Genomic DNA, 24,034 nt, shown 5'->3' with positions numbered 1-24,034 from the left:
CTCAAATCTAGTCTAGATTTTAGGGTGTGGCCTACTACTTTCTTTGGACCAGATCCCGTGGCCAGGACAGTTTTCATACTTAATCAGGCTTGATCTTCTCTGAGGTCTCTTTTGGTTCTAAGATTCTCTAGTGTGGGACCCCACTCGTGTACCCTAACAGGTGGGCAATCCGTCCCATCCCCTGAGGTCTCCCCTTACTGAAAGGGCGGGAGGTCCTGGGAGATGGCCACACGGGCACTGGCACAGGCTCTGGACGAGGGATATTTCCTTCCTGCCTCCCAGCCGCCCTCGGACGGGGGTCCTGTCACTACCCTCTTTGTAAAGATGAGGGAACCGAGACGCAGGAAGGTTAAGTGAATCAGCGGTGAGACCAGGCTTGGCGTCCGGGTAGGCTGCAGCCTCAGGCTCGTGTGGCCTGTTCTCCCATCTTACCGCCACCATCCGGGGAGTCTCGGTCAGGGCAAGTGGTTCTCATAAGAACAACCACGCACGGGAGGGCTTCGACCACAGACTTTTAGTTCTCTGGGAAGCCTGAGATCACGGCACCAGCACATTCCGTGTCTGGCGACGTCCCCCTTCCTGGTTTGTAGACGCCTGTCTTCTCACTGTGTCCTCACATGGCAGAGGCCTGAGGGACCCAAGGTCCCTTTTATGAGGCCACTGATCCCATTCAAGAGGCCTCCACCCTCCTGACCTAATCACCTCCCGCAGGCCCCACCTCCAGACCATCGCACTGGGTATTAGGATTTCAACCTATGAATTTGGGGGGATGGCATAAACATTCAGTCTGCAGCAGAGGAGGGCAGACCCCAGGACTGCCGGGGCTCCTGTGCTGTGAGGGCCACGTGGCATTTGGTCAGGCACCCTGCTAGCCCTTGGAGTGTGCACCCCGCCCCGGAGAGCGGCCTCTGGGCCTCTGGCCCCGGCCCAGGGCTTCCCCTCTTTCAGCAGGGATTTTGTCACATTTTGTCAAGCAACACCTTCTTGGACAGGCCGGCCCGCGGCTCCAGGGTGGGCGGGTGCCCTGGTGGGTCCGGCCTGGGCCCTGATCCCGGCGAGCTCCGTGTGGGGGCAGGTCTGACTGTGAGCAGCAGCGAGGCCTCAGCCTGCCGGACACCAGCCAGCTAGTGGTGTTGGAATTTCCTGTCTCATTTTAACTCCCCCCACCCCGCTCCCCCCAAGTGAGACAGAACCGCTTTTTAATTGCATGCTGTGGAGTGCCATTCAGGATATTATTATTCTTATTAAGTGCTTCCTGTGGGGTGGGGCCTGGGCATCAGTTGGGGCCTCTGGAGGCAGCCTGTCCCAGGGGCTTATTATTGGGAATAATGGTGCCATTTGCATAAATCCCGGAAGTAGATTTGCCTGGCTGCTGGGAATGAGGCTTTCCTGGACTCTTCTATACTTTCCTGTCCGCTAGCTCTGATGCTTTGGCCGCTCCTTCGGTCCCTCTGGGAGAGGACTTGGCCATCGGAGTCCCCACGTCTGAGGGGCTGGCCTTTATCCTGTCCAAGCTTCCAAGTGAACTGAGGCCACCCCAAGTGAAGGGAGGAATGCACCCGAACCGTCTCCCGTGGCCTCTCCCAGCCCTGGCGGGCACGTCCGCTACATTCCTCATGATGGTCAAGGCCTTTGCTGCTGCCGCTGGCAAAGGGGCTGGCACGGTGGTCACCAGGATTTGACCGTCACACCCAAGGCTGTCTCAGACGTCCGTCACGTTGAGCTTCTCCAGATGCGGACATTCACCAGCTAGTACAATGCTGAGCAGGCATGGATATGAGAAATCATATCTTCTTATTTCCCAGTGCAAGTGGGAACTCTGGAAGTATAAAAAGTTCAGGTAGGCCAGGGGGTTCTCAAGGGTGGTCCCTGATAAGCTGTGTGAACACCCCCTGCGCGCTTGTTATAAATGGAGGTTCTCAGGCCCTCCCGGGAGCCGGAGCTCTGGGGAGGGAGCGCAGCGACGATATTTGAACACCCCACCTGGGACTCTTGGTTCCGAGCAGCGCTGTTGTTGGCACCTGGTAGGTGTTCCATGGTGGGCCTCTTGTTATGTGTTACACGTCATTTAGTCTCCGGGGGGACCCTCGAAAGAGGCTTTCCTAATCCTGTGTCTGCAGGAGCGGTCCCATGGCTTGGCTAGGAGTCACATTCTCACAGCTCGGGGCCCTGGTAGGACTGAGGCCTCTGAGCTCTGTCCACACTGCCTCCGAACCTGAAGAATCCATCATCCTCCCCTTCCTTCCAGCCCCCCCAGTCTTGGCCTCTAGGGCCCAGCTCCCAAACCGCCTCTCCCAGGAAGACTGCCTGGCTGCTCTGGGTGCCACAGACATCTCCCTTCCCCGACTCCAAGGCCATTCTGGCATTCTGGAGCCTGCTGGATCACAGGGGGTCGGCCTCCAGCTTTGCGGATGGCCTCTCCAGAGTGCCCTGCTGCAAGCCCGACAGGACAGGCGGGGACTGTGCGGCTGGGCCCTCCCGCATTGACTTTGTGGGGGAAGCCTCAGGTGGGCTGGTGGGCCAAGAGAGTGCCCTCCATCCTTGGGGCTGTGTAGGCCAGGGATTGAGAGCTCTGCCCTGGCTGGTGGGCAGCTTCCCTGTGGATTCTGGAGAAGGCTGAACAGCTGCACCTGCTGGGGCCCAAAGCCTGTGCAGGTCAAGGCCACCTCCGAGGGGGGCCATGTGTGTGGGCTGCATGGTGTCCTGAGGCCAGACCCGTGCAGCTAAGGGAAGGATCGTGCCATCTCTTCTTCGGAGCTGGTGCCATCATTTCTGGTATCTTCCAGGAAGCCTTGAGCTCCAGAATCCCCGGGAAGTGGGCCCAGGATCTCCCCAGGAATAGGAGAGAACGTGGAGTCCTGCCCTGTGGGATTTGTGACAAGCCCAGCTTCAGTGGCTGAAATGTAGACTGTAGCCACGCGGGTAACCGGCTAGCATCCAGCATCAGCTGCAGGGCCGGCCAATCATCCGGGGCCAGCCGCACAGAAAATAAGGTGCCAATCGCTGCCCCTTCCCTGCACGATTAACCGTTTCCATTTTGTAGAGCATCTTGGCTTTTCTGTTCCCCGAAGGGTTAAGCAGTTCAGCCGACCAAGTTAGGTCTTCAGGGTGGAACCAAGAGTAGCATCCTCTCTCTATTGGGGTGGGAGAGGCCTCCCCCAAAGGCGCACTTGCCCAGGCCATCAACGCCCCCTGGCTTCCTAGAGGGGGGAGGTAGGTTTGGTTAAGGAAATGGGATCACACAAGGGGTCCCATTCTCGGAACCGCCGCCCTCCCGCGCATGGGAGGTGTCACCTGCCTGGGACGTGATCCCACCGGCTTCCGCCTTGGGCTTCCCGGGGGCTGACTTACCGCTGCTGGGCAGGGTGATGGGGCTAAAGGCACATGAGGAGGGGGTACCTTTTTTTAAAACCCACCTTGACAACAGATTTCCCAGTGCTGTTCCCTGAACTCATCAGGCCGCCTGCAGGCCCCCTCCCCAGCACCAGCACAGACGCTAGGGACAGAATGGTGGGAAACAGTGGAGTCGGGAGTAGCCAGTCTGAGGCTCGAGCAGATGCACTGTGTGGGAATGGGGGTGCAGTCAGCAGGGATCCGTTTGTGGAAGACCTTTTTGGCAATGTTCCCGAGCCTGTGACACATCCTCTCTGCCTGTCCCCACTCTATCGCACAGTGAGTCGGGGAACACCGAGTCCTATGGGATGCACACCGAGCCGTGGATGCCGCGTCTGAGTGCCGGCCTGATACGTCTCGGCGTCCCTTACACCAAGGAGCGGGGCCCTTGTTCGCATTTCCTCCGAGACCCACGGCGGTGAGGGAGGGAAGTGCCACTTACTTGCTGATTTTTATGCTCTGTGCCACACACTATAAACATGCAGTATAACGGCCAGGGTTGGTGCCATTCCCATTGTGCAGATGAAGACACTGAGGCCGAGAGAGCTTGTCACTTGTTAGCGATGATGAAACCTGGGTTCACACCCAAATCTGTCAGGACTTATGGCTCACGTGCTTCTTACCCCATCCCAAGCTCCATAGACCATGGGACATGTCATCTCCCTTAAGACCGTCATTTGACTGATGTGCACCCCAGGAACAATCTGGATTTCAATCTAACTATAAAGTACACCGTGTTTGACCTCAAGCCCGCTCGTGTGCCCATTTCTCTTTCCTCCACGTGAGTACCTTCCTTCTCCAAAGATACAGATGTCTCTGGCTGCCTGGGTCCTTCCGTTAAGGGAAAAGCAACCTGGTAAGTCATCTGCACTTTAGTGTGAATTTGTTTCCGTGACTTTCCCAAGGTCCATTTGCTTTTTAGAAAACCAATAAAACCACTGCAGTGGATGTGACTTACAATGCAAGGAATTGTAAGGGAAAGGAACATGATCCATTAGTCTTTAACGGGGAATCCCAAGGAGCCCTTTCCTGGCCCCCTAGAGGCATGCCAAATTGGAATGCTCCATTTCAGCTTCTTGGGGGCAGCCTGGAGCCCATCAGAGCGTCTCTGATGCAGCCACAGCACTGGTGAGCACAGCAACCGTGGGGCACGGGCCAGCTGCCAAGGATATGGGGATCCACACCCTGCCCTGGCCCCTGGCCTCCCTCCCAGGGCCCCAGAGACCGCACTGACATGTGTTTCTGCCTCGCCGGAACTCGGACCTCTATTGTGCTAGGACCAGGCCTCCCTCCAGAGACACCTGCCGGCATCTCCCCTCAGTCAGTGCCAGGGCAATGCAGCCCTTGGCGCAGAAACCCTTTGCTTCCCTGGTCCCAGGCCAGAGCATACCAGCCCATGTGCTCCGAGCTAATTGCCTCTTGTGGTCTTAATGGAAATGACCACAGTAAATGAAGACCATGCTAATCTCTAGGGAGTGGACAGCCCAGAGGGCCGGGTGTTCCTAACACGTCCAGTCTGTTCTGGAAGATGGCTACTTTCACCTCACCAGCCCCTCCGGCTCTGGGCCAGCCTCTCCGGCCCTCTCGGAGCTCAGTCCTCAGGGCAGCGCCTCCGTGTTGTAGCAACACATGACTTCATCCGAGGAGAATTCCTCCGGCTGCTGACACAGCTGCCTGGTCATGTTTCGATGACCCAGTTTTCCCGATTCTGTGTCTGAACCCTCGGCTGACCCCGCCCCATCCTCTCGGGCAGAAATCTACAGGAATGACTATTAATGGGACGTTAACTAGACCTGGACTTCCGGGGGAGGGTCCTCTGTGCCCCCTCACGTTAGACCAGGGACCAGCAAACCCTCACCCCTGGGACCACCAGCCAAGGACCATCTGGCTTTTAAACCTTAGCACAGAAAGATTCGGGGTTAAAAATTAACGTCAAGGCCCCACCGTCCTCAGCTCCCCAGACTGGTCGTCTTTCTGTGTAGGATCAAAAACAAATGTGCATTTTCTTCAGAGGGGCAGGGGTGATCCATAGAAAATTCCCAGCTTAGAGTTTCTTCCCCAGAAACTTAAAAAGAGAGCCATTTCTTTGAAATGACATGGGGTGTGTGTGTGTGTGTGTGTGTGTGTGTGTGTGTGTTCCCCCTACCCCACCCCTGCCGGAAGGACATGATTTAGTTTGCATTTTTTTTTAACTTAAAAAAAGAGCCCGCAATGAAAACAATGTGTGGAAGGATCTCATTCAATATGTCACTTGAAGGCAGCTCTTGCTTTTAATGGGTGTCTTCGTATTTCTTGGGTGAAATACCCAAGAAATACCTTTCTGAAAGGGTCCTGAGACCTCAGATGGGCCTGATCAACCTTCACCCCTTGGATGGCCTGGGGTGCACAGTTGGCCTCAGAGACAGCTGGCAGGGGGCTCAGGGGACAACCGGGGGCTGGTGGGCTGAGTGCATCCGGAAGGGTCACTGGTCCCTAGTAGTGAGTTGTACGGATAGGGCCACAGTGATGCAGAAGTGCCTGTACCCCAGGCTCCTGTGTCCTGCTCAGGGATACCTCCTGAGACCTCAGCGTGTCACTGGCTGGGACAAGCATGGCTTTTTCTCCGGGGAACAGGTGACCATTCACAAACAGCAGGACTGTCCTGGTAGGAAGGAACTTAAAGCCCATCTAATTCCCATTGTACAGATGGTAACATAACGCCCAGAGAGGAGACACAATTTCTCCAATGTCCCATGGCCTGGCCTGCAGCTCCAAGTTACGAGAAAGCCACTTCCGCTGGTGATCTCCACAGCCTGCACCCCAGGGATCCGGCAGAAAGGGGGGTGCAACCTCAACTGCAGGAGGACTCCAGGGGTGGCTCTGTGTCTTATGCCTCTTCCCAGAAGCCCCAGGCTTCAACTTCGCCATCTCTCTCTCTCTCTCTCCCTAACACACACATACACACATACACACATACACACGCACACCGCACATGCACGTATGCACACACACATACACAGCAGCTCACTTCAGCCCTGGTATCACCTTCGTTTCATGTTCGCCTGGTCAGTGACTGTGAGCACTTCATTCCCGCAGATTTGATAGCTGCTGAGACCCGGCTGAAGTCGCATTAACCCTGGGAAGAGCCCTCAGAGCTGGTGAGGTCAAGGGGAAGGTCTGGGCACTGCGGGCATTAGGGGACTGGCTTCCGCTTCTACAGGTGGCAAGACAGGGGAAGAAAGGAGCACATCTGCGTGCTGGGGGATGGCCCGTGGGAGGACCAGGAATTCTGGGGTGAATGCCCCCTGGGGTGCCGTCAAGAGCCAGGAACTGATATCTGCAAAGCGCTGAGAGCAGGGCCCAGGGCTGCATGAGCATTTGTTAAATATAATACATACCCAAGGTGGGACCAGAAGGACCCTCGGGATCACCCTTGCACCCACGGACTGCCTCGGAGGATTCATTTTGGCTGGGCAGAGGAAAAAGCCCATGACCACCTAGCTGTCCTGGGCCGTGGATTCTCCTCCAGGTTCTGTTCTTTTTCAGCTTTGTGACTTTGGGCTGAAATCACTCATAGCCTCCCTTTCCTCATCTGTGAACTGGGCACAGTAACACCTACCTTGTCTACCTCAAGGAGCCTTTGGGTATGCAGGAAAACATTCAGAAACACACAAAAGCAAACTATTTTTATTTTATTAACAATATTATAATCTGCTCTGCCTGGCCACATTAAAAAGAAAAACGCAAAGGCCCTTTCCTAACCATCTGGGGGAGCTGGACATGGCTTCTCTGCTGATTCCCCCTGGGGTTCAGGGAAGGTCAGCTCGACTTCCAATCCGCAAGCAGGCCAGCACTGACCCTCTACCCTCCCCGGGTTTGCAGGGAGCCGTGAGCACCGTGTCCCACACGGCACAGCGAGTAAAATGGTGTATTCACAGGGGAATAGGGATTGTGGGGCTCCAAGCATTAGTGATAATTGTCTCCGGCAGTAGTAACATTTATGGAGTGTTCCTCAGAGCCACAGACCCTGGGCTAAGCACGGCCCCTGCAGGAACTTCTTATCTGCAGAGTAACCACAGTAGTGACTCAGAGAAGGAGAGCAGTTTGCTCAACGCGTGCGGCTGGTGAGCAGCAGCTCTGCTCTCGGGGTCTCTGACTCCCAGGGCTGCCTGGGCCATCCTGTCACTGCCACCAGAGTCACACCCAGCCTCACCACTCAGGGGACATGGGCGGGCCTAAGGGCATGGGGTGGTCATTCCAGCCATCGCCAGCTCTGCAAGTGAGGGCCCGACCAGAGGAATGGGACAGCATGGCTGCTGTCGTGTGTGACGGCCATGTGTCCCCTTGGAGCCCAAGATCTGTGGAGTCTGTGTTTGGCAAATTGACTTAATCAGGGTAAGAAGATTTGCTTTTTTTGTTCTCAGTACCCATGGAAGGTGCCAGTTTTGGGGAACTATGAAGATAAATTTGAGTATATAAAAATTAAGACTTTAGAAGGAAATTTAAGGATTCTTTTAAGGATTCATGGGGACCCTGGCCTGCTCAGTCCGTGGAACGTGCAACTTCTTGATCTTGGGGTTGTGAGTCTGAGCTCCACATTGGGTATAGAGATTACTAGAAAATTGAAATTATTTTTTTTTATGAGAGGGAGTATGCATGAGATGGGGTGGGGAGGGCAGAGGGAGAGAGAGACTGTTAAGCAGACTCCACACCCAGCACGGAGCCGGATGAGGGGCTCGATCTCACAACCCTGAGATCACACCTGAGCTGAAATCAAGAGTCGGACGCTCAACTGACTGAGTCACCCAGGTGCCACAAGTAGATGGATCACCAGACATCTGTCCATACAGTGGAATGCCATTCAGCCTTAAAAAGGAACTTCTGACACATAGTATACCAGATGAACCTTGAAGACATTATGCTAAGTGACATGCACTAAACAGAAAAGGACAAATACCGTACGATTCCACCCATTTGAGTTGCGTAGAATAGTCAGATTCATGGCAACAGAAAGGCGAATGGTGGTCGCTGGGGGGGCCGGGGCAGAGGAGGAATGGGGAGTTAGTGTTTAATGAGAACAGAGTCTCAGCTGGGGAAGATGGAAAAGGTCTGGAAATGAATGGTGGTTGCCCACCAATTTGAATGTATAAATGCCACCGAGCCGTACTCTTAAAAATTGTTCAAATGGTAAATTTTGTTATATGTATTTGACCACAATAAAAAAAAAGAATTCATAGTGCTTATAGGACAGTGCTGGGACCTGTTTGCACGGAAACGGTTAGCAGAATTAGGTGTCTACATTCCTTACAGTAGGCTGGGCAGTCTGCTGACCTGTGCGCTCGAGAAACACCCCCCCCCCCATCTCTTGCAAGGGTTCTGCGTTCAGACTACACACGCATGCCCGCTGGCCCGTGGCCTTCAGCCTGAGTAAGAGTTGACTGAGAAATCTCCGCTTCTTAGCCCTTTTCCCAGTCTAACTACTTTTTAAAGAGGCTTGTTTTCCTAAAGCCTATAATTACGTTTGCCTCCAGGGGACCCAGGAATTTTTTTTTTTTTTTAAATAAGCAAAGAGCATCCTACAATTATCGTGATGATTTGTTGAGGGCAGGCCAAGTGCAGATGGGAGGCTGACACGACTCTGGAAGCGAGGCTCACGTGCTGGCGTCTGCGTCTTGGAGGCACCCACCAGCTCCCTTGGGGGTCAGTCATTAATACGAAGAGCTGGAGAATTAACAGGCCCACGTAGGTGTCCGTTGTGTGCCGCCAGCAGAACGGGGCAGGCGGCTCGGCGGGCTTGGGCCTTCCTGAGGCTGGCCGCAGCCGGGAGCAGGCCCCAGCTTCACAGATGGTTCTAGGTAAATATTTCCAGCCAGGGTGACTGCAGCATCCGGATGCTGTAACCCGGGGCTGCTCCAGCCACACGCAGCCCAGGCCAAGATGGGCAGCAGCCTGTCGGCTCTGTCAGCCCTGATTTGCGGCTGAGCCTGTAATCTGCCCAAGTTCAAAGAGCGCTTAGCTGCTTGTCTTTGTCAAGAGCGCGGTTGGGGATCTTTTATGTGAAAGATGTAGGATTCTCGGGCTGACTTTGATTATTTATTCATCCCCCTCCGTGGGTGTGTGATAGCCAGGGCACCGCGGAGCCCCCTGTCCTGGCTACTCTTGCTCTGAAATTCATTGAGCTTTAAAGCCCTTTGAAAATGGCTTTTTGAGGGAGGGGAAAAGTTTTTGAAGGCCTGTTTCTCTCTCCCACTCCACAGTGCCGCAGCACCTTTTGCCACCGCTCCATGCGCCCTTACCGCTTGACATGAGACACCAGGAGGGAAGGTACCATTATGAGCCCCACTCTGTCCACGGCGTGCACGGGTAAGTTCTGCCCTCCACCCACTGGCCCGGCATGTGGTCACCTGCTGCGGGGGAGGCGGCAGCCTCAGCCACCTCTCCAGCCTCTGTCTTTCTGGAGTTCCCGATCTGCACGGTCCTGAGCCGACAGTCATCTTTGCCACCAGGAGTGACCTGACCCAGGACCCTGGGTGAATGTGTAGGTGGGACGTGAACACCCAGCTCCCTCTGGTTACCTGAGAAGGAAGCCCTGCTCAGCTCGCACATCCCCACTGCCAAGGCTGCGGGCTGTCCCAGTGTAACGGTGGCACCGTGGGGCTCTGTATGCACCCGTGCAGTGGGAATTCCCTCCAAGCCAAAGGCCCTCTATAAGTACGGTGACCACAGGGGCATCTGGGTGGCTCAGTTGGTTAAGCGTCTACCTTTGGCTCAGGTCATGATCACAGGGTCCTGGGATCGAGCCCCACTTCGGGCTCCCTGTTCAGCGGAGAGCCTGCTTCTCCCTCTCCCTCTGCCCCTCCCCCCCACTCGTGCTCCCTCTCTCTCACTTGCTCTATCTCAAATAAATAAATACAATTAAAAAAATAATAATAAGTATGGTGACCTTAGTTATACGTTGTCGCAGTATAATAACTCATGGCTCCCTTTTAACGTGTCCCAGTTTAGACACTGTGCTACAGAGACACCCTACCGATAAGGACAGGCTCCCTGTTACACTTTGGGGCCTCCTCCCACTCCCTGCTTTGAGGCCCCCAGGTAGAAGGGATGTGTCCCAGTATCATCTCACTAAGCCTAATCCTGTCCCTCATTCTCACCTAAGGCCTTGAAGCCTGTGGCTAATGTCACTTTTCTTGGTCTTTATGACTCAAAGACTGGGGCCCGCGCTACCCCATCCATTCTGCTTCCAGAGGAGAGGCTGAAGCCTTTGCCCTATGCCCACATCTCTGCCGCTTCCCACACCTGCCTTGGAGGGAACCTGCTGCAAAGGGTCAACTGGTCCCAGGGCCCTCTGGACCCACTCTCGTCTGTCCATGCCAAGCTGCTGTTCAGGGTTCTAGCACCCACAGCCCTGCCACAGGTCCCCGTGCCTCTGCTCCTGCCGCCCCCCTCCCTGGAATGTTCCACTGGGGGCACCAGGATCCTGCACACTGAGTGGGACCCCTTCCCTGGAATGATCTGTTTTCCCACCTGCCCCCCCGTCTGTCCATGCCAAGCTGCTGTTCAGGGTTCTAGCACCCACAGCCCTGCCACAGGTCCCCGTGCCTCTGCTCCTGCCGCCCCCCTCCCTGGAATGTTCCACTGGGGGCACCAGGATCCCGCACACTGAGTGGGACCCCTTCCCTGGAATGATCTGTTTTCCCACCTGCCCCCCAGCAGGCTCTGAGCGTCCCGCTCATTGCTGCCTTGCCAGTGGCTGGCGCATATAGGTCCGTGATCAGTGCTCACGGACGAGGGCACGCTCCACCCATCCCACCCGCTGAAGACAAACCCTCCTTCCTGCCTCTCCCACCTCCTGCCTGAATGGAGTCAGTAAATTCCTGCTGAGCACTCCCCATGTTCAAAGCGAGCGCTGTGCCTGATGACGAGGCCAGTGAATGAGAAGGTCCCAGCCCTCGGGCACCTCCCGTTTCTGGGCACCCATTGCCGCTCCCCAAGGCAGAGCAAATCGGGGACTTTCCTTTGTTAAAAAAGCATCTTTCACTGTGAAATAATTTCACACCTGGGAACACAGTTGCAAAAACAGTACAAAGATTTCCATGATCCCGTCCTCTGGGCTCCCCCAGGGTTCACGTCCCACATGAGCAAAGACTGATACAGGGTCATTAACTGACTTGTAAACCTTATCCACATTTCCTCAGTGGCCCCACTCATGTCTTTTTTCCTGTACAGGATGCGGCTTTTGCATTTCATGGTCAAACCTCCTTTAATCCGGGATAGTGGCTTAGTTTCTCTTGTCTTTCATGACCTTGACCCTCTCGAAGAGGACAGGCCAGTACCAAATGTACAGGTGTCCTCAACTGGGGACACTTGTGTGAATTTGTCTCATGATTAAGTTCAGAATAAGCATTTTGGGGAGTAATAGCATCAGGGTGGTGCTGTGTCCTCCCTAGTGTGTCGTGTCAGGAGACTCAAGAAGGCAATAGTTCTCATCACTGGAGATGTTCGGTTTTCTCACCACTGCAGCTCACTTAGTTAAGGTGAGGTCTGCTGGGTTTCTCCACTTTAAAGTTGGTCCTTTTGTCATTAATAAGTATCTTGGGGGAGGGGCTGAGACTTTGCTAATATATAAATATCCTGTGTCTTATCAAATATTCACCTACTAACTTTAACACGCATCAACGGTTCTTAACAGAAACCATAATTATTAGTGTTTTCCAAGTGGTGATTTTGTTTCCATCATTCCTTCCACATTTTTTTTTTTAAGATTTTATTTATTTATTCGACAGAGATAGAGACAGCCAGTGAGAGAGGGAACACAAGCAGGGGGAGTGGGAGAGGAAGAAGCAGGCTCATAGCAGAGGAGCCTGATGTGGGGCTCGATCCCATAACGCCGGGATCACGCCCTGAGCCGAAGGCAGACGCTTAACCACTGTGCCACCCAGGTGCCCCTCCCTCCACATTTTTTGCCTGGAATTCTCCTCTAAGGAATAATTTCTTCTCCTCCCCCCCCCATTTCTTTCTTTCTTTGATTATTTGTTTATAATAAATGCATAGAGAGGTGTGTTATTCTGAGTTAAACTCTGTTGTCGCTATTTTTGTGTGGTTGAAATGGTCCCAGATTTAGACATCGGGAGTCCTCTCAAGTTGTCTCTCGGGTCCCTTCAAATGTTGGAAACTTCTCATTTCATGTCAGTGTGTGTCGCTGGTTCTCGCTTGACAAGAGCCTGCTGCTGGCACCCTGTGCCCACCTGTTGGCGAAGGGGCCCTTTCAGCCCTCTGCCCGCCTCCCAGCCCCCCCAGCTGCCGGGGCTGAGACCACAGCTCCGGCAGCTGGCTTCCGGGGGTGTGAGTGTTTGGAACCAATGGATCACCCAAAAATGGCTCAGTTGGTGGCATCTGAGCATCGAAGAAAAATCAATGGGGATTGGAATTGCTGACTTTCTGCTCTTGAGAAGTGCTGGGCTGGTTCTGTGACAGAGATCCTGGGCACAGCAGGCCCGCAGGGAGGGGCCCCCTGCAAGGGGCTAGGCGCTGGTCAGAGACATGGGCCGTGCTGGTCGCTCCCTGAAGGCACAGTCCACACAGGTTGGCATCAGTGTGAGGTGACCGTCTTGGCTCACGTGTCCCCACATGCCTAGCGACCACCACAGAGCTATAAGTAGACCCCACCATTGATGACTGCCATGTCTCCTAACCATTTCGACCTTCACCTGCCTCATCTCCCTTAACCCTCTCACAACCCTATGAGATGGGCATTTTGTATCATTCCATTTTACAGAAGAAGGAACTGAGGCAGCAAGGAGTGGATTAACCACCAGGGTTGCCTGCTTATGGAGTGGGAGGGTTAGAAATCTAATTACCACCTCCTGAGCCCAAGCCTCGTCCCCCTGGGAGCCTGTGAGGAATGCAGATTCTCAGGCCCCAGGCCCAAATGATGAGTCAGAAACACTGAGGTGGGGCTCATGTTTGGTGTTTAACATGCCCCCCAGGGATGCTGCTGCAGGCAAGGCCCTGGCACTAGTTAGGGGGCCCTCGGTCTTGTCCCCACCTTGGGCTAGTAGAGAGCTAGGAGACAGTCCCTGAGTCTTCTCCAGGCTTTGCTGTTAAGCAGTTCTGGGTTGGACGCAAGTCACGTCCCCTCTCTGGGCCTGCTTCCTTCCTGGCCAGGGAGGGGTGGGGTACAGGCAGAGAACCTGGAGAAATAGAAAGCCTTCATGGCAAGCAGCAGGGGGGGTCTGGCCAGACCAGCGGGCCTGTGGAAATGGCCTCGTCTCTCACTGGCCCGGATGACTCTTGAACCAGACTCAATGCCTGAAGGGGGGTGTATCAGTCTCCTGTTGCTGCTGTAACAGATTACCCAGTGGCTTAAAACTATACTAACTGACTCTTAGTTCTGCAGGGCAAAAGTCTGGCGTAAGTCAAGGTGTTGGCAGGGCTGGTTCCTTCTGGAGACTCCAGCAGAGACTCTATTTCCTTGACTTTCCTAGTTTCTGGAGGCCACCTGCGTGCCTCAGCTGGGGACCCATGCCTCTGGTCACCTCGCCTTCTTCCACCGCTTCTGTCCTCTCATCCTTCTTCCACTTCCGTAATGCTTTTCTCCCTCTGCCTCTCTTCTAAAGGCGCCTGCGATGGCTTTGAGGGCCCACCCGGGTAATCCAAGATAATCTTCCTGTCCCGATCCTTAACTGCATCACATCTGCAAAGTCCCTTTTCCCCTCGAAGGTTATGGTCGCGGATTCCAGGGATTAGGGCATGGAGGGCTCTGGGGCTTCTTTCGGATCAGCAAGCCTCAGTGGCCAGCGTGGCATCCCCCAGTAGAATACAGTAAAGGGTGTCAGCAGCGTGTCAGGGCCTCGGGGAGCCAGGCTCCACCGGGGAGTCTGCTGCACGATATTGACAGCCTCGTGAGCTCAAGTGCTGAGCTTCAGGGAGGCGCACCGACTTGCCCCATGTCATCCCGCAAGGTGGGTGCGCTGGCCTCCCCTCCCCAGCCGGGGACCGGCTCTCCTGGTTAACACCCAAGTGATGATGGGCAGCGGCACTGTGTCCCCAGAGCCCCGCGCCCTGCCGGGGTGGGCTTCCAGGGGCTCCCCGTTAGCCTCAGGACGGTCAGTCCCACCCGGCCACAGGGGGACACGGCGAGTGATTCGGGACCCCTTCACCCTCCCCCACCGGTGTCTCCGGTGGGAGACAGGACGAGGCCTGTAAGCAAACAATGGCCCCAGTGGCTCCGGCTCCAGTGATGAATGCGGTTGGAGCCCGGTGGAGCGCCCGATCCATCAAGCCCCTGCTGGAGCCCACGCCTCCCCTTGGCGCCAAATGCGTCTAATTACACAAACGTTGCGCAGCAAATGAGGTGCGGTGTCATCTCTTGTCAGCCCGAGCGGGAGCCTCCGCCTGCTGCTCCGCGCCGGGGCCGCTGCCCATTGGCTCTCGTGGTCCTCACGGGGCCCGGGGATTGGGCGCCTTGTGCGCACCAGCTCCGCTTGCAGTGCTCCACCTCTCAAGCTGCTTGTGCTCCCCGCCGGGGTCCCGCAGGAGTGCTCTGTCCCCAGCCCTGCCCCGCTAGCTGGCTTTGAACCCTAGCTCTGAACTTGCAAGAGCTCACCAACACGAATGAATAAACCTCAGTGTTTTCACCTGTAATAGGGCTTCACGATTGTACCTACCCCATCTACTGAGTTATTTTGAGGATTCATTGGGATCATGTAGGTAAAGCAGTCAGAACAGTTTGGAAACATTCAGCAGATGTTAACGATGATGACTCTCGGTTGCTATTTGCATTTGCTGGGGGGGGGGGCACTGTCATTGCAGTCCCAGGCACCTTGTGGCAGAGGCAGGCGATGGATGACCTTCAAAGAGGATTCTGTCGGGTGGCTGTGACATAAGGTAGAAAATAGGACTGAAGGAGTACCACTGGGGATGGAGAGAGGAGGGGTCTTTTTTCTCCCAGTTGAAGAATTTGGACTTTATCCCCTCGGCAACCAGGAGCAGGAGGGAGTGGTCAGATCTGCTTCCAGGGTGCTAGGAGCAGTTAGGGGATGGCTAGGGGAAGTGGGGGGAACACAGCAAAGGGGCCTGCCATAGGTGTCGTCGTGTCCCAGGGTCCAGGCTGACGGCCCTCCCCTCCCACAGGCAGCCACACAGGGAAGAGTGGGGCATGGGGTGCATGCAGCGTATGGAAACCCAGCCAGCACCCCGGGACGGCTTCCTCATAGATGCCCTCGCCCATCCTGACAGAGCCACCTTTCCCTGTCCCCTGGAGGTACAAACCCACAACTGGATTTGCATAGCTCTCTAATGCTCAGGTGGTTCTAGAAGAGTAAATGGCACTGCCCGTGGACTCCTGGGGCAGCATTTCTTGTCTGTGTAAACCACACTTGTTGTGGAGGTAAATGGGTAGAGGGGTTGTTCTTGTTGGTCAGGCAGGGTTCTCTTGTGACCCACCCCCCTCCCCACGAGGATATGATCCCAAGGGTCCAAGAGTCCAATCTCCAGGGCGAGAAGAGAAGGCCAACCAGCGGGTGGGGGCAAGCACTCCTTGCAGACTTTCCATAGCCTTGCGACTGCTGGTGGGAAAGGGGACCTCTTTGGATCCCCTGCCGGCCCCTGCCCCTTGGAAACAGGTTTGCCGGATGTTGTGGGGACACAGGCTGAGGCATGGCGTGTGGGGCCCCCAGCTGGAGCTCTCCATTTGCCCCGTGTATGCGGTCGCACAAGCAGGAGTACGGGCTGCCCTGAGCCAGGATCAACCCCATGTCCTTTCGGGGAAAGTAGAAGCTCATTTTCCTGGTTCAGGAGGCTAGGGTCGCCTGTCGACTCCCCATGTTGCTTATGGGCTCCTTCTCATCCCAGCCCTGCCTGGGGCTTCAGAGAGGACTGATTCTAGCTGTTTCTAGCCCAGAAGGGTTACCGAGACCATCTTGTGCTACAGTTCTCAAACCTGAACTCGGCTGTGTCTTCTGTCCAATCCCCCATGTTCTGGTTCTTTCAGCCTAGGATGAGGACTGGGTATCTGTTTTTTACCCACAGGCCAGAGTCTGGGGACCACCGCAGGCCACCCTGCTTATTTCATATCCGAGAACATAGGCCCAGAGCTGTGGGTTGCCTTGCCAGAGTCATCAAATCAGCAGGCTGTAGGGCTTTTTCTCTCGATGGTAATGACTTCGAAGTATGGGGTGTTAAAATTCCCCTGGTTCCTTTTTATCACCCATTCACAGATGCAGCATCCACAAGTTGACCTAAATCTGTCCATATTCTCACCTTGTGAAAGGGGATGAGCATATGGAAGGAAGACAGCTACAGCGTCTCAGCCATGGGAAGGACGGTCCCCTTCTCTCTCCTCTTGCCTGGTTCCATAGCTGACCTCTGACCTCCATGACCCCCAGCACTTGCCTGGATTCTAGAGCTGACCAGCATGAGTCGCGTCCCTACAGATCACTTGATCTGGAGCTTAGCTGGTGAGCAGGCTTCCAGCGGTCACGGCCCAAGACCACCCTGCGAGACAAGGAGAGAGGAGAAGGGGGTCTTGCTGGGGCCAGATGGCTCTGGGGCTTAGCTATCAATTCATGCAAAGTCAACATGCTGGCCCAGGTACTTTAGGAAAAGAGGAAACGCCAGCTGGTGGGTGCGAGGGCCTCCGCCTCCCGCCATCATCTGCACACTTTGTCGCGCGTGCAAATTACCCAGAGCCCCCGGGGAGAGCTATTAAGGATGTCTAAAGCCACCTCATCCTGGTGACCGCATGTTAATGGGGATGTTTAGCCCGTCCTCTCGTGTGCTTCACTTAAGAAAGTAGTTGATTGCTGTTGCGGCCGGAGCTCCTGAACTTTCTGATCTGGAGGGATTTGAAGATGGCTTTTCCCAAGGTCAGTGTTCCATAAAGACGGCACGCGCTTGTCGTGAGATTAATAAACACACAGCCCGCTCAGCCTGCGTCACCCCGGGCCCCTGACAGCCCTGTCCTCAGCCAGTCACCGAGGGGCAGGAAGATGGTAACATCTTCTTGATTCTTGGCACCACACCACGAGGTTCACGGCTCAGAGAGGACAGGCTTTGTGTTTCACAAAGAACGTTCTCTTCTCTCAGCAAATGTGCGTCCTTCTCTTCAGAGATTCTCAGAATCTCTGGGAAGGAAGAGATGGCAGGAGGGCGTGTCTGCCTGGCTTCTGGGCTGAGATGCTGGGTGGGCCCACGGCTGCCCACCAGAGGCCTTGTCCTCCTAGCTGGAGCCCAAGTTGTCCTTTTATCTCCAGGGAGCGCTCCTTTAAACCGGCTGTAGCTAACTACTTCTTCAGAGCAACTGGAGAGCAGGGAGACACGGAGCCCAGGGAACTGCGGGACCAGGCAGTTTGTAGGGCAGTTGGCCCTCCTCCCGTGGCTGTCTGAGGACTGAGTGACAAATAGGTGTGGAGCCTTGGCTCGTGGTGATGTGAATGGCCCTTAGAGACCCCTGTGGGCAGCAGGATGCCAGGGCCGGGCTAACCGAGGTGCAGTCCCAGCAGCCTGGGGCCAGCCCTCTGGATTATACCACTTAACCTTCATCTGCACCCTACGAGGACGGTGGCATCATCACTCCCGCTTGCTAAGTGGAGAAACTGAGGCACGACGCGGCTGATTGCTTTCTCTAGTGACATCCTCCTAGTAAGTAGCAAAGCTGCGACTAGAACCCAGGCAGTTTGACCCTAGAGGGCCCCACCCCGCACTGACCCCTCTGCTAAAGACTCTCCCGGCTCCGAGAGCTTCAGATCCCCAGCTCCAGGAACGTGCTCTGCGGTGTGGGACAGACAGCTCATTTATAATGGAATCTGGCCTGTAAAAGTTTAATGAGGAGCGTGTCTGATCAGCCAGCCTGCTCTTTGATCTTTGCTGAACGCCAGCCCCTCGCAGAAGAGGAGCTGCCTGGCTCTGGGCTTTGGAGAGAGCCCGTGTGGTCAGCCCAGGGCAGGAGGGGCCCTGGGAGTGAAGCAAATCTTGATGTGCAGAAACGAGGTGGGTCTGCAGTGGGGGAGGGGCTTCCTGGTGGGAAGGTCCTGCAGGGTTGAGAGGTGGTCTTTCTGGTTCTTGTCCTGTCCCTCTGGGCTCGCATCACCTTGGCATAGCCCATTCCACACCCCCAGGATGTGGGCCCAATGGGGTGGGGCCAGGGTTCAAATCCTACCTATGCTATTTATACCCTCTATGTCCTTGGGCTGGCAGTTGAACTTCCATGAGCCTTGGCTTCTCCATCTCTAAACTGGGAATACAAGAGTACCCCACGGGCTGGTTTTGAGGGTTAGGTGAAGGAGTATGTGTGAAGCGAAGCACATAGAACAGCCCCTGCTACATGGTGAGAACTGGACAATGATTTCCTCTTTTCTTTTTTTTTTTAATAATAATTTTTTATTATGTTACGTTAGTCACCATACAGCACATCCTTAGTTTTTGATGTCGTGTTCCGTGATTCATTGTTTGCGTATAACACCCATTGCCCCATGTAATATGTGTCCTCTTTACTACCCATCACCAGCCTATCCGAATCCCCCCGCCACCTCCCCTGTGAAACCCTCAGTTTGTTTCTCAGAGTCCACAGTCTTTCATGGTTCATTCCCCCTTCTGTTTACCCCCCTTTCTTCTTCCCTTTCTTCCCCTACCGATCTTCCTAGTTCTTATGTTCCATAGATGAGAGAAATCATATGATAATTGTCTTTCTCTGCTTGACTTATTTCACTTAGCATTATCTCCACCAGTGCCGTCCATGTTGCTGCAAATGTTGAGAACTTGTTCTTTCTGATGGCTGAGTAATATTCCATTGTATATATGGACCACATCTTCTTAATCCAGTTATCTGTTGAAGGGCATCTTGGCTCCTTCCACGATTTAGCTATTGTGGACAATGCTGCTATGAACATTGGGGTGCATATGGCCCTTCTCTTCACTACGTCTGTATCTTTGGGGTAAATACCCAGTAGTGCAATGGCTGGATCATAGGGTTAGCTCAATTTTTAACTTTTTAAGGGACCTCCACACTGTTTTCCAAAGTGGCTGAACCAACTTGCATTCCCACCAACAGTGTAAGAGGGATCCCCTTTCTCCACACCCTCTCCAACATTTGTTGTTTCTTGTCTTGTCAATTTTTGCCATTCTAACTGGCGTAAGGTGGTATCCATGCTTTCCTCTTTTTACCTTTGTGTCGAGACCAGAAGTAAATCCACATTTCATCCCAGGCACCCTGCTGTATGCTGGGCAGATGGCATCATATCCAGTCCCCGCCCCCCACCAACACCCTGTGAGGTGGGTGATATTCTCCCCATTTCGTACAGCAGAAAACTGTACAGATTCCCTCACTCCTGAACTTTTCTCTGTGCCGTGATTGTCCTTGGTGAGGAAGCGGTATCTCATTGCAAGTCTTAGGGCTACAGTCAGTTATCTTTGCTGGCAGAAATGAGAACAGAACAGTGATCGGTCCAAAGGAAATAATCACTAAGAGTAAAATTTCAGTTAGTGGGATAGATTGGCCTTTGAGGTGGGGTCCTCTTCCAGTGCACATGTCCGGGATGTCCACTCTGGGTGGAAGCCGATGCCAGTTCCCAGAATGCATTCATTCAGCCCAGTTCCTTACTGCTGGATTTACTGTGTCCCAGGACTTGTTGCGGGAGGTCACTCCTGCCGGCCTTAGGCAACAGTTGTTGAGGGATTCGTGAGCAGTGCCCTGCCCCTGAGGCTTGCTGCTCTTCAAATGCCCCCCATGGCAGCCAGCATTGCTGCATTGCTTACTTGCCCTGGTGCCCACAGAGAAGAAGAAATACGTTGGGCACAGTGGGAGCCCCTTCTCCCATTCTCTCCTGCCAGGAGCCGCGTTTCTGACATGTGAACTCGACCTGCCTTGTCCAAGCAAGTCGAGTTTAGCAGTTGCTTAACTCAAGTGGGGAAGTTCTTAGTGTTCATTCCTCTGACGTCACCCTCCCGTGCCTAGGCGGTGCCAGCCTCGTGCCAGGTGCTGGGGATACAGGCGCAAGGAGGCCCAGCCTTGCTGCCCACACATATCTCATGGTCTCGGAGGGGAAGGAGGAGACATGGGGCAGTTACAGAGTGGTGTGCTGGAAAGGGGGGCGGGGAAGCCTGGAACACTAGGAAGCCAGGAATGGGAAGCATTTACCAGGAGGAAGGCAAGGGAGGCCTGTCTCTCCCCGTCCCACCCCTAGCCCCCGCCTGCCGTGGGGCTCCACGATTTTCTTGGAGTTGCCCCTGTTCCAGTGAAGGGCCTCCACTCCCAGGCAGACACAGATAGATGCCAGTATGAAGAGGAGCCCTTTCCAGTGCACCCACTAATGGACTCAAAATTTGGTGCAAATCGGCAGCACACCCACCTCTAAGAAGACTTTTATCTAAACTCTTTGGGTTTATGCATTTCGTTTTGACAGGCGTCCAGGAAAGGAAATTCCACACACCACTTTGGCAGGCCAGGCCAGAGTTGAAGAATTCTCACTGTGGAGGAGTTTCCCTGTGTGTAGCCCACCCACCCCCCTGCACTTTTCTCCTGGCTTAAACCCAGGCCCTGAGAGCAGTGTCATGAAACCCCTCCTTTTCCTAAAGGCTCCCCCTGTCCTAAGACCACACGTCTCATTCCTTCCATGGCTCCCCGTCCAGCCCCATTGCATTTGCCTTGTAATAGGACAGTCCCCATAGAGCCATGACTTTCTGGAAGCTTCGGCTCAGCTGTGCTCAGCCAAGGTTGGCTGTTCTTACAAAGGCCTCCCATCCCCAGAGTTTAACCCACACCACAGGTCACCTGGAGAGGGCCTAATCCGGGCCCAGTTCCCCCAGGGCCTCTTCCCTGGGGCCGGCTGTGTTCCTGCCTCACCACCCCCCAGCATATGGCTCACATCCAAGGTCTCTCCCTGCCCCCAGCTCTGTGCAAGCCATCACTTTGCCAGGAAAAATGTCCCCTTGATACTTCCCTCTTGTCTTTTATGCATTTTACTTTCCATGTTCGAAAAAGCCGATAACCTTCCTATCCTTCTGTTCCAAGGGGAAAAAATGTGATAAAGGCTGGGCGATTGAATTAACCCCTCTTGCCTGTGTGGCTAGATCTTAACCAAGTCCATGTGTATGGCCTCCTTTGTAGGCGCAGCTTTATAACCTAATTTCCCTACCAAAACATCAGTGTTTACTTAGTAAGAAATCTGCTCTTTGTCAGCTGAAAACAGTGATTTCTTTATTATGGCTCTGCGTAGGGAGTGACAGCTGAAAGCTGGCGCTCGGCGAGGTCTGGTGGAGTGTGCAGGTCTGTAATGGGAACGGGGTGAGCGGAGGGTCGAATGGATTGCATGTGTATAAAGACGTGCGTCGGCCGCAGAGCAGGCCTGTTGGACCGGCTGGGGCCAGCCAGGAGGGAGCCTGGGCAGCAGACAGATGGAGCAGCCGAGAGGAGCCCACTGGGTGACAGGGAGACAACCACTGAGCCCCCAAAGACTTCCCAGCTGCCCACACAAGTTCACGACCGGCCCTGCGGTCGCTCCACTCCCCACCACAGAGCCCCCGTCCGCTCAGCCAACTTCAAACCAGAAGCCAGCCCTCCTCTTTAAGATTTAGGCTTATTAAATATTGAAGATACACAACAGAAATAGCAAAAGCATGGTTAAGATAGAAATAGTAATGATATCATACACTGTCATTCCCTGCCGGCCTAAGGACAGGGACATGCCGCATCTTTGGGGTCTCCTGTGCCCTCCACCGTCGTGCCCCCCAGGGGCTCCCCCTCCCACCATGCTCTGGGACTTGGAGTTTCTCATCCCCGTGCATCCGTGACAGTTCCACCTTATGTCTGACTCCCCTAGCAACAAATTGTTTAGTTTTGCGTTGAGGGCTTGATATAAACAGAATCATTGCAAGTGGATTCGTTGGGAAACGACTTTCATGGGTCAGATTATGTTCCAGAGCTTCACCCGTCAATGCCTGGGGCTCTTCATTCATGAATTCTCACTACCCCGAAGCAGTCTGCATCAGCAGGCATCTGGGATGTGTCTGTGTTTTGGCTATTTTGAACATTACTGCAGTGAACGCTCTTGTACCATTCTCTGGGCCCCCGGGACCCCTGGCTGTTCCTCAGAGTAAATGTGTGTCCAGGAATGAAATCGCTGAGTCATGGGCTCTTCACATTTTAACCCCAGATGTTGCCAGACTTCCGCTTGGGTGGCTTTGCCGCCAGCAGGGTTTGAGGGCTCAGCTCGCTCCGGATCTTTGTTACCAGGGTCATGTCAGCAACGTTTAAATTTTTGCTACAATTTTGGTATCTCCTGTGATTTGGATTTTCCATTTCCCTGATCACTGACAGGGCTGAGCATCCTTTCCAGTGTTTATTGGCCAGTAACGTTTCCTGCTTACGACGTGCCTTTGAAGCTATTTTGCTCATGTCTGTATGGAATTGCCCTTTTCATATTGATGTGAATAAGCTTTTTATATATGAAGGCCACTCATTCCATAATTAGTTATCTGTGTTGTAGATATCCTTTCTGTTCGTGTTTGTTCTCTTCACTCCCACAATGAAGTGTCGGGATGAAGAGAAGTTCCTTGTGTAACCCAGGTCAGGTTATCGACATTTCCTTAAGGTTTTCCCCACACATTCCTCTCCCATCGGCTGTGTGGTCTGCCTTTCAGCTCCTGGGCTCTGGTAGCTATTCCCTGATATGACCTGCTCTTTGTTCAGCTATTCTCCTGCATCAGAACACCAGGCTGCACAACTCACTGCCTCCTTTCCAAATCTCTGTAAAAGTCGAGACTCAGTTTCAGATGCTGCCTCCTGCGGGAAGCTGTCTCAGATTGCCCCAACGGAGTGAATGAATTCTTTCCCTCCCACCTTTCGTTCTGCTCTGGCACCTTGTATATTGTTTGTAGGCTACAATTAGTGTCCACTCTCCTCCAGGACCCCAGAGGTCCCAGACCGATGATTCTGTCAAGGCACTGAAGTGAACCGTAGGCTCAGGGGGCTGTGATTTCCTGAACTTATGGCTGGATCTGGGGTGCTCCCCCAGGATCATCACCCCAACAGCTTGTCATCCACAGCCTCATGGCAATTCATGCTCTCTGCTGGGATCTGTGCAAGTATGGGTTCAAGGTGAGCCCCGAGAAAGTCAGAGTTGACCAGACACACTTGGCACAGCACTTGTCAGTAGAGTTTTTGACTTCCTAGGTGTGGGGTCCTGGCCGAGTCTTTCTCAGACCCCCAGTTGCCCACCTGATTCCCTCAGGGTCCACAATCAGCGAGTGTTGGCCGACCAAGGGAATAATGCATGAACACACGAACAGATCGGCGAATGGCTGCATGCTGTGGCCCCAGGCCCTGTTCACAGCGAGCCTTTCTGCTGACTTACAGAGCTGCCCACGTGGGCAGAGGGCAGTCAAGCTGCAGAGGAACATGCAGATCGTCGCAAAAAAAAAATGAATTGGGCTCTAATTTGGAGAGGGACAGTTCTCCAGTGCTTTCCAAAAGAATTCAGTGTACATCTCTTTCCAGTTGCAGACCCCCTTGGTGCATGTTGAAAGGGGCTTGATTTCTGGAACTTTTAAAATTCATATATGGAAGGCATGGTGAGCAAGCTTGCCAATGTACAGTTTCACATACCCCAAACCAACCAACCAACCAACCAGAGAACCGAAAAACAGCAAAACCCAAACCAACAAA

At 54.1% G+C, this 24,034-nt stretch overlaps 1 protein-coding gene across 1 annotated transcript in view; it reads left to right on the top strand.

Annotated features, from left to right (window-relative positions):
- GLI2 (GLI family zinc finger 2) overlaps nucleotides 1-24,034 on the top strand; it is a 250,839-nt gene that overhangs the window by 179,808 nt on the left and 46,997 nt on the right. The window contains exon 3 of the mRNA XM_087854950.1: nucleotides 9,630-9,735. Coding sequence (XP_087711076.1) covers nucleotides 9,630-9,735 — 106 coding nt within the window. The remainder of the gene's footprint in view (nucleotides 1-9,629; nucleotides 9,736-24,034) is intronic.

The sequence above is a fragment of the Ursus americanus genome, chromosome 1, assembly GCF_024610735.1.
Source record: "Ursus americanus isolate L20-20 chromosome 1, mUrsAme1.1.p, whole genome shotgun sequence".
Taxonomy (NCBI): domain Eukaryota; kingdom Metazoa; phylum Chordata; class Mammalia; order Carnivora; family Ursidae; genus Ursus; species Ursus americanus.
This window is presented reverse-complemented; position numbering and strand designations above follow the sequence as displayed.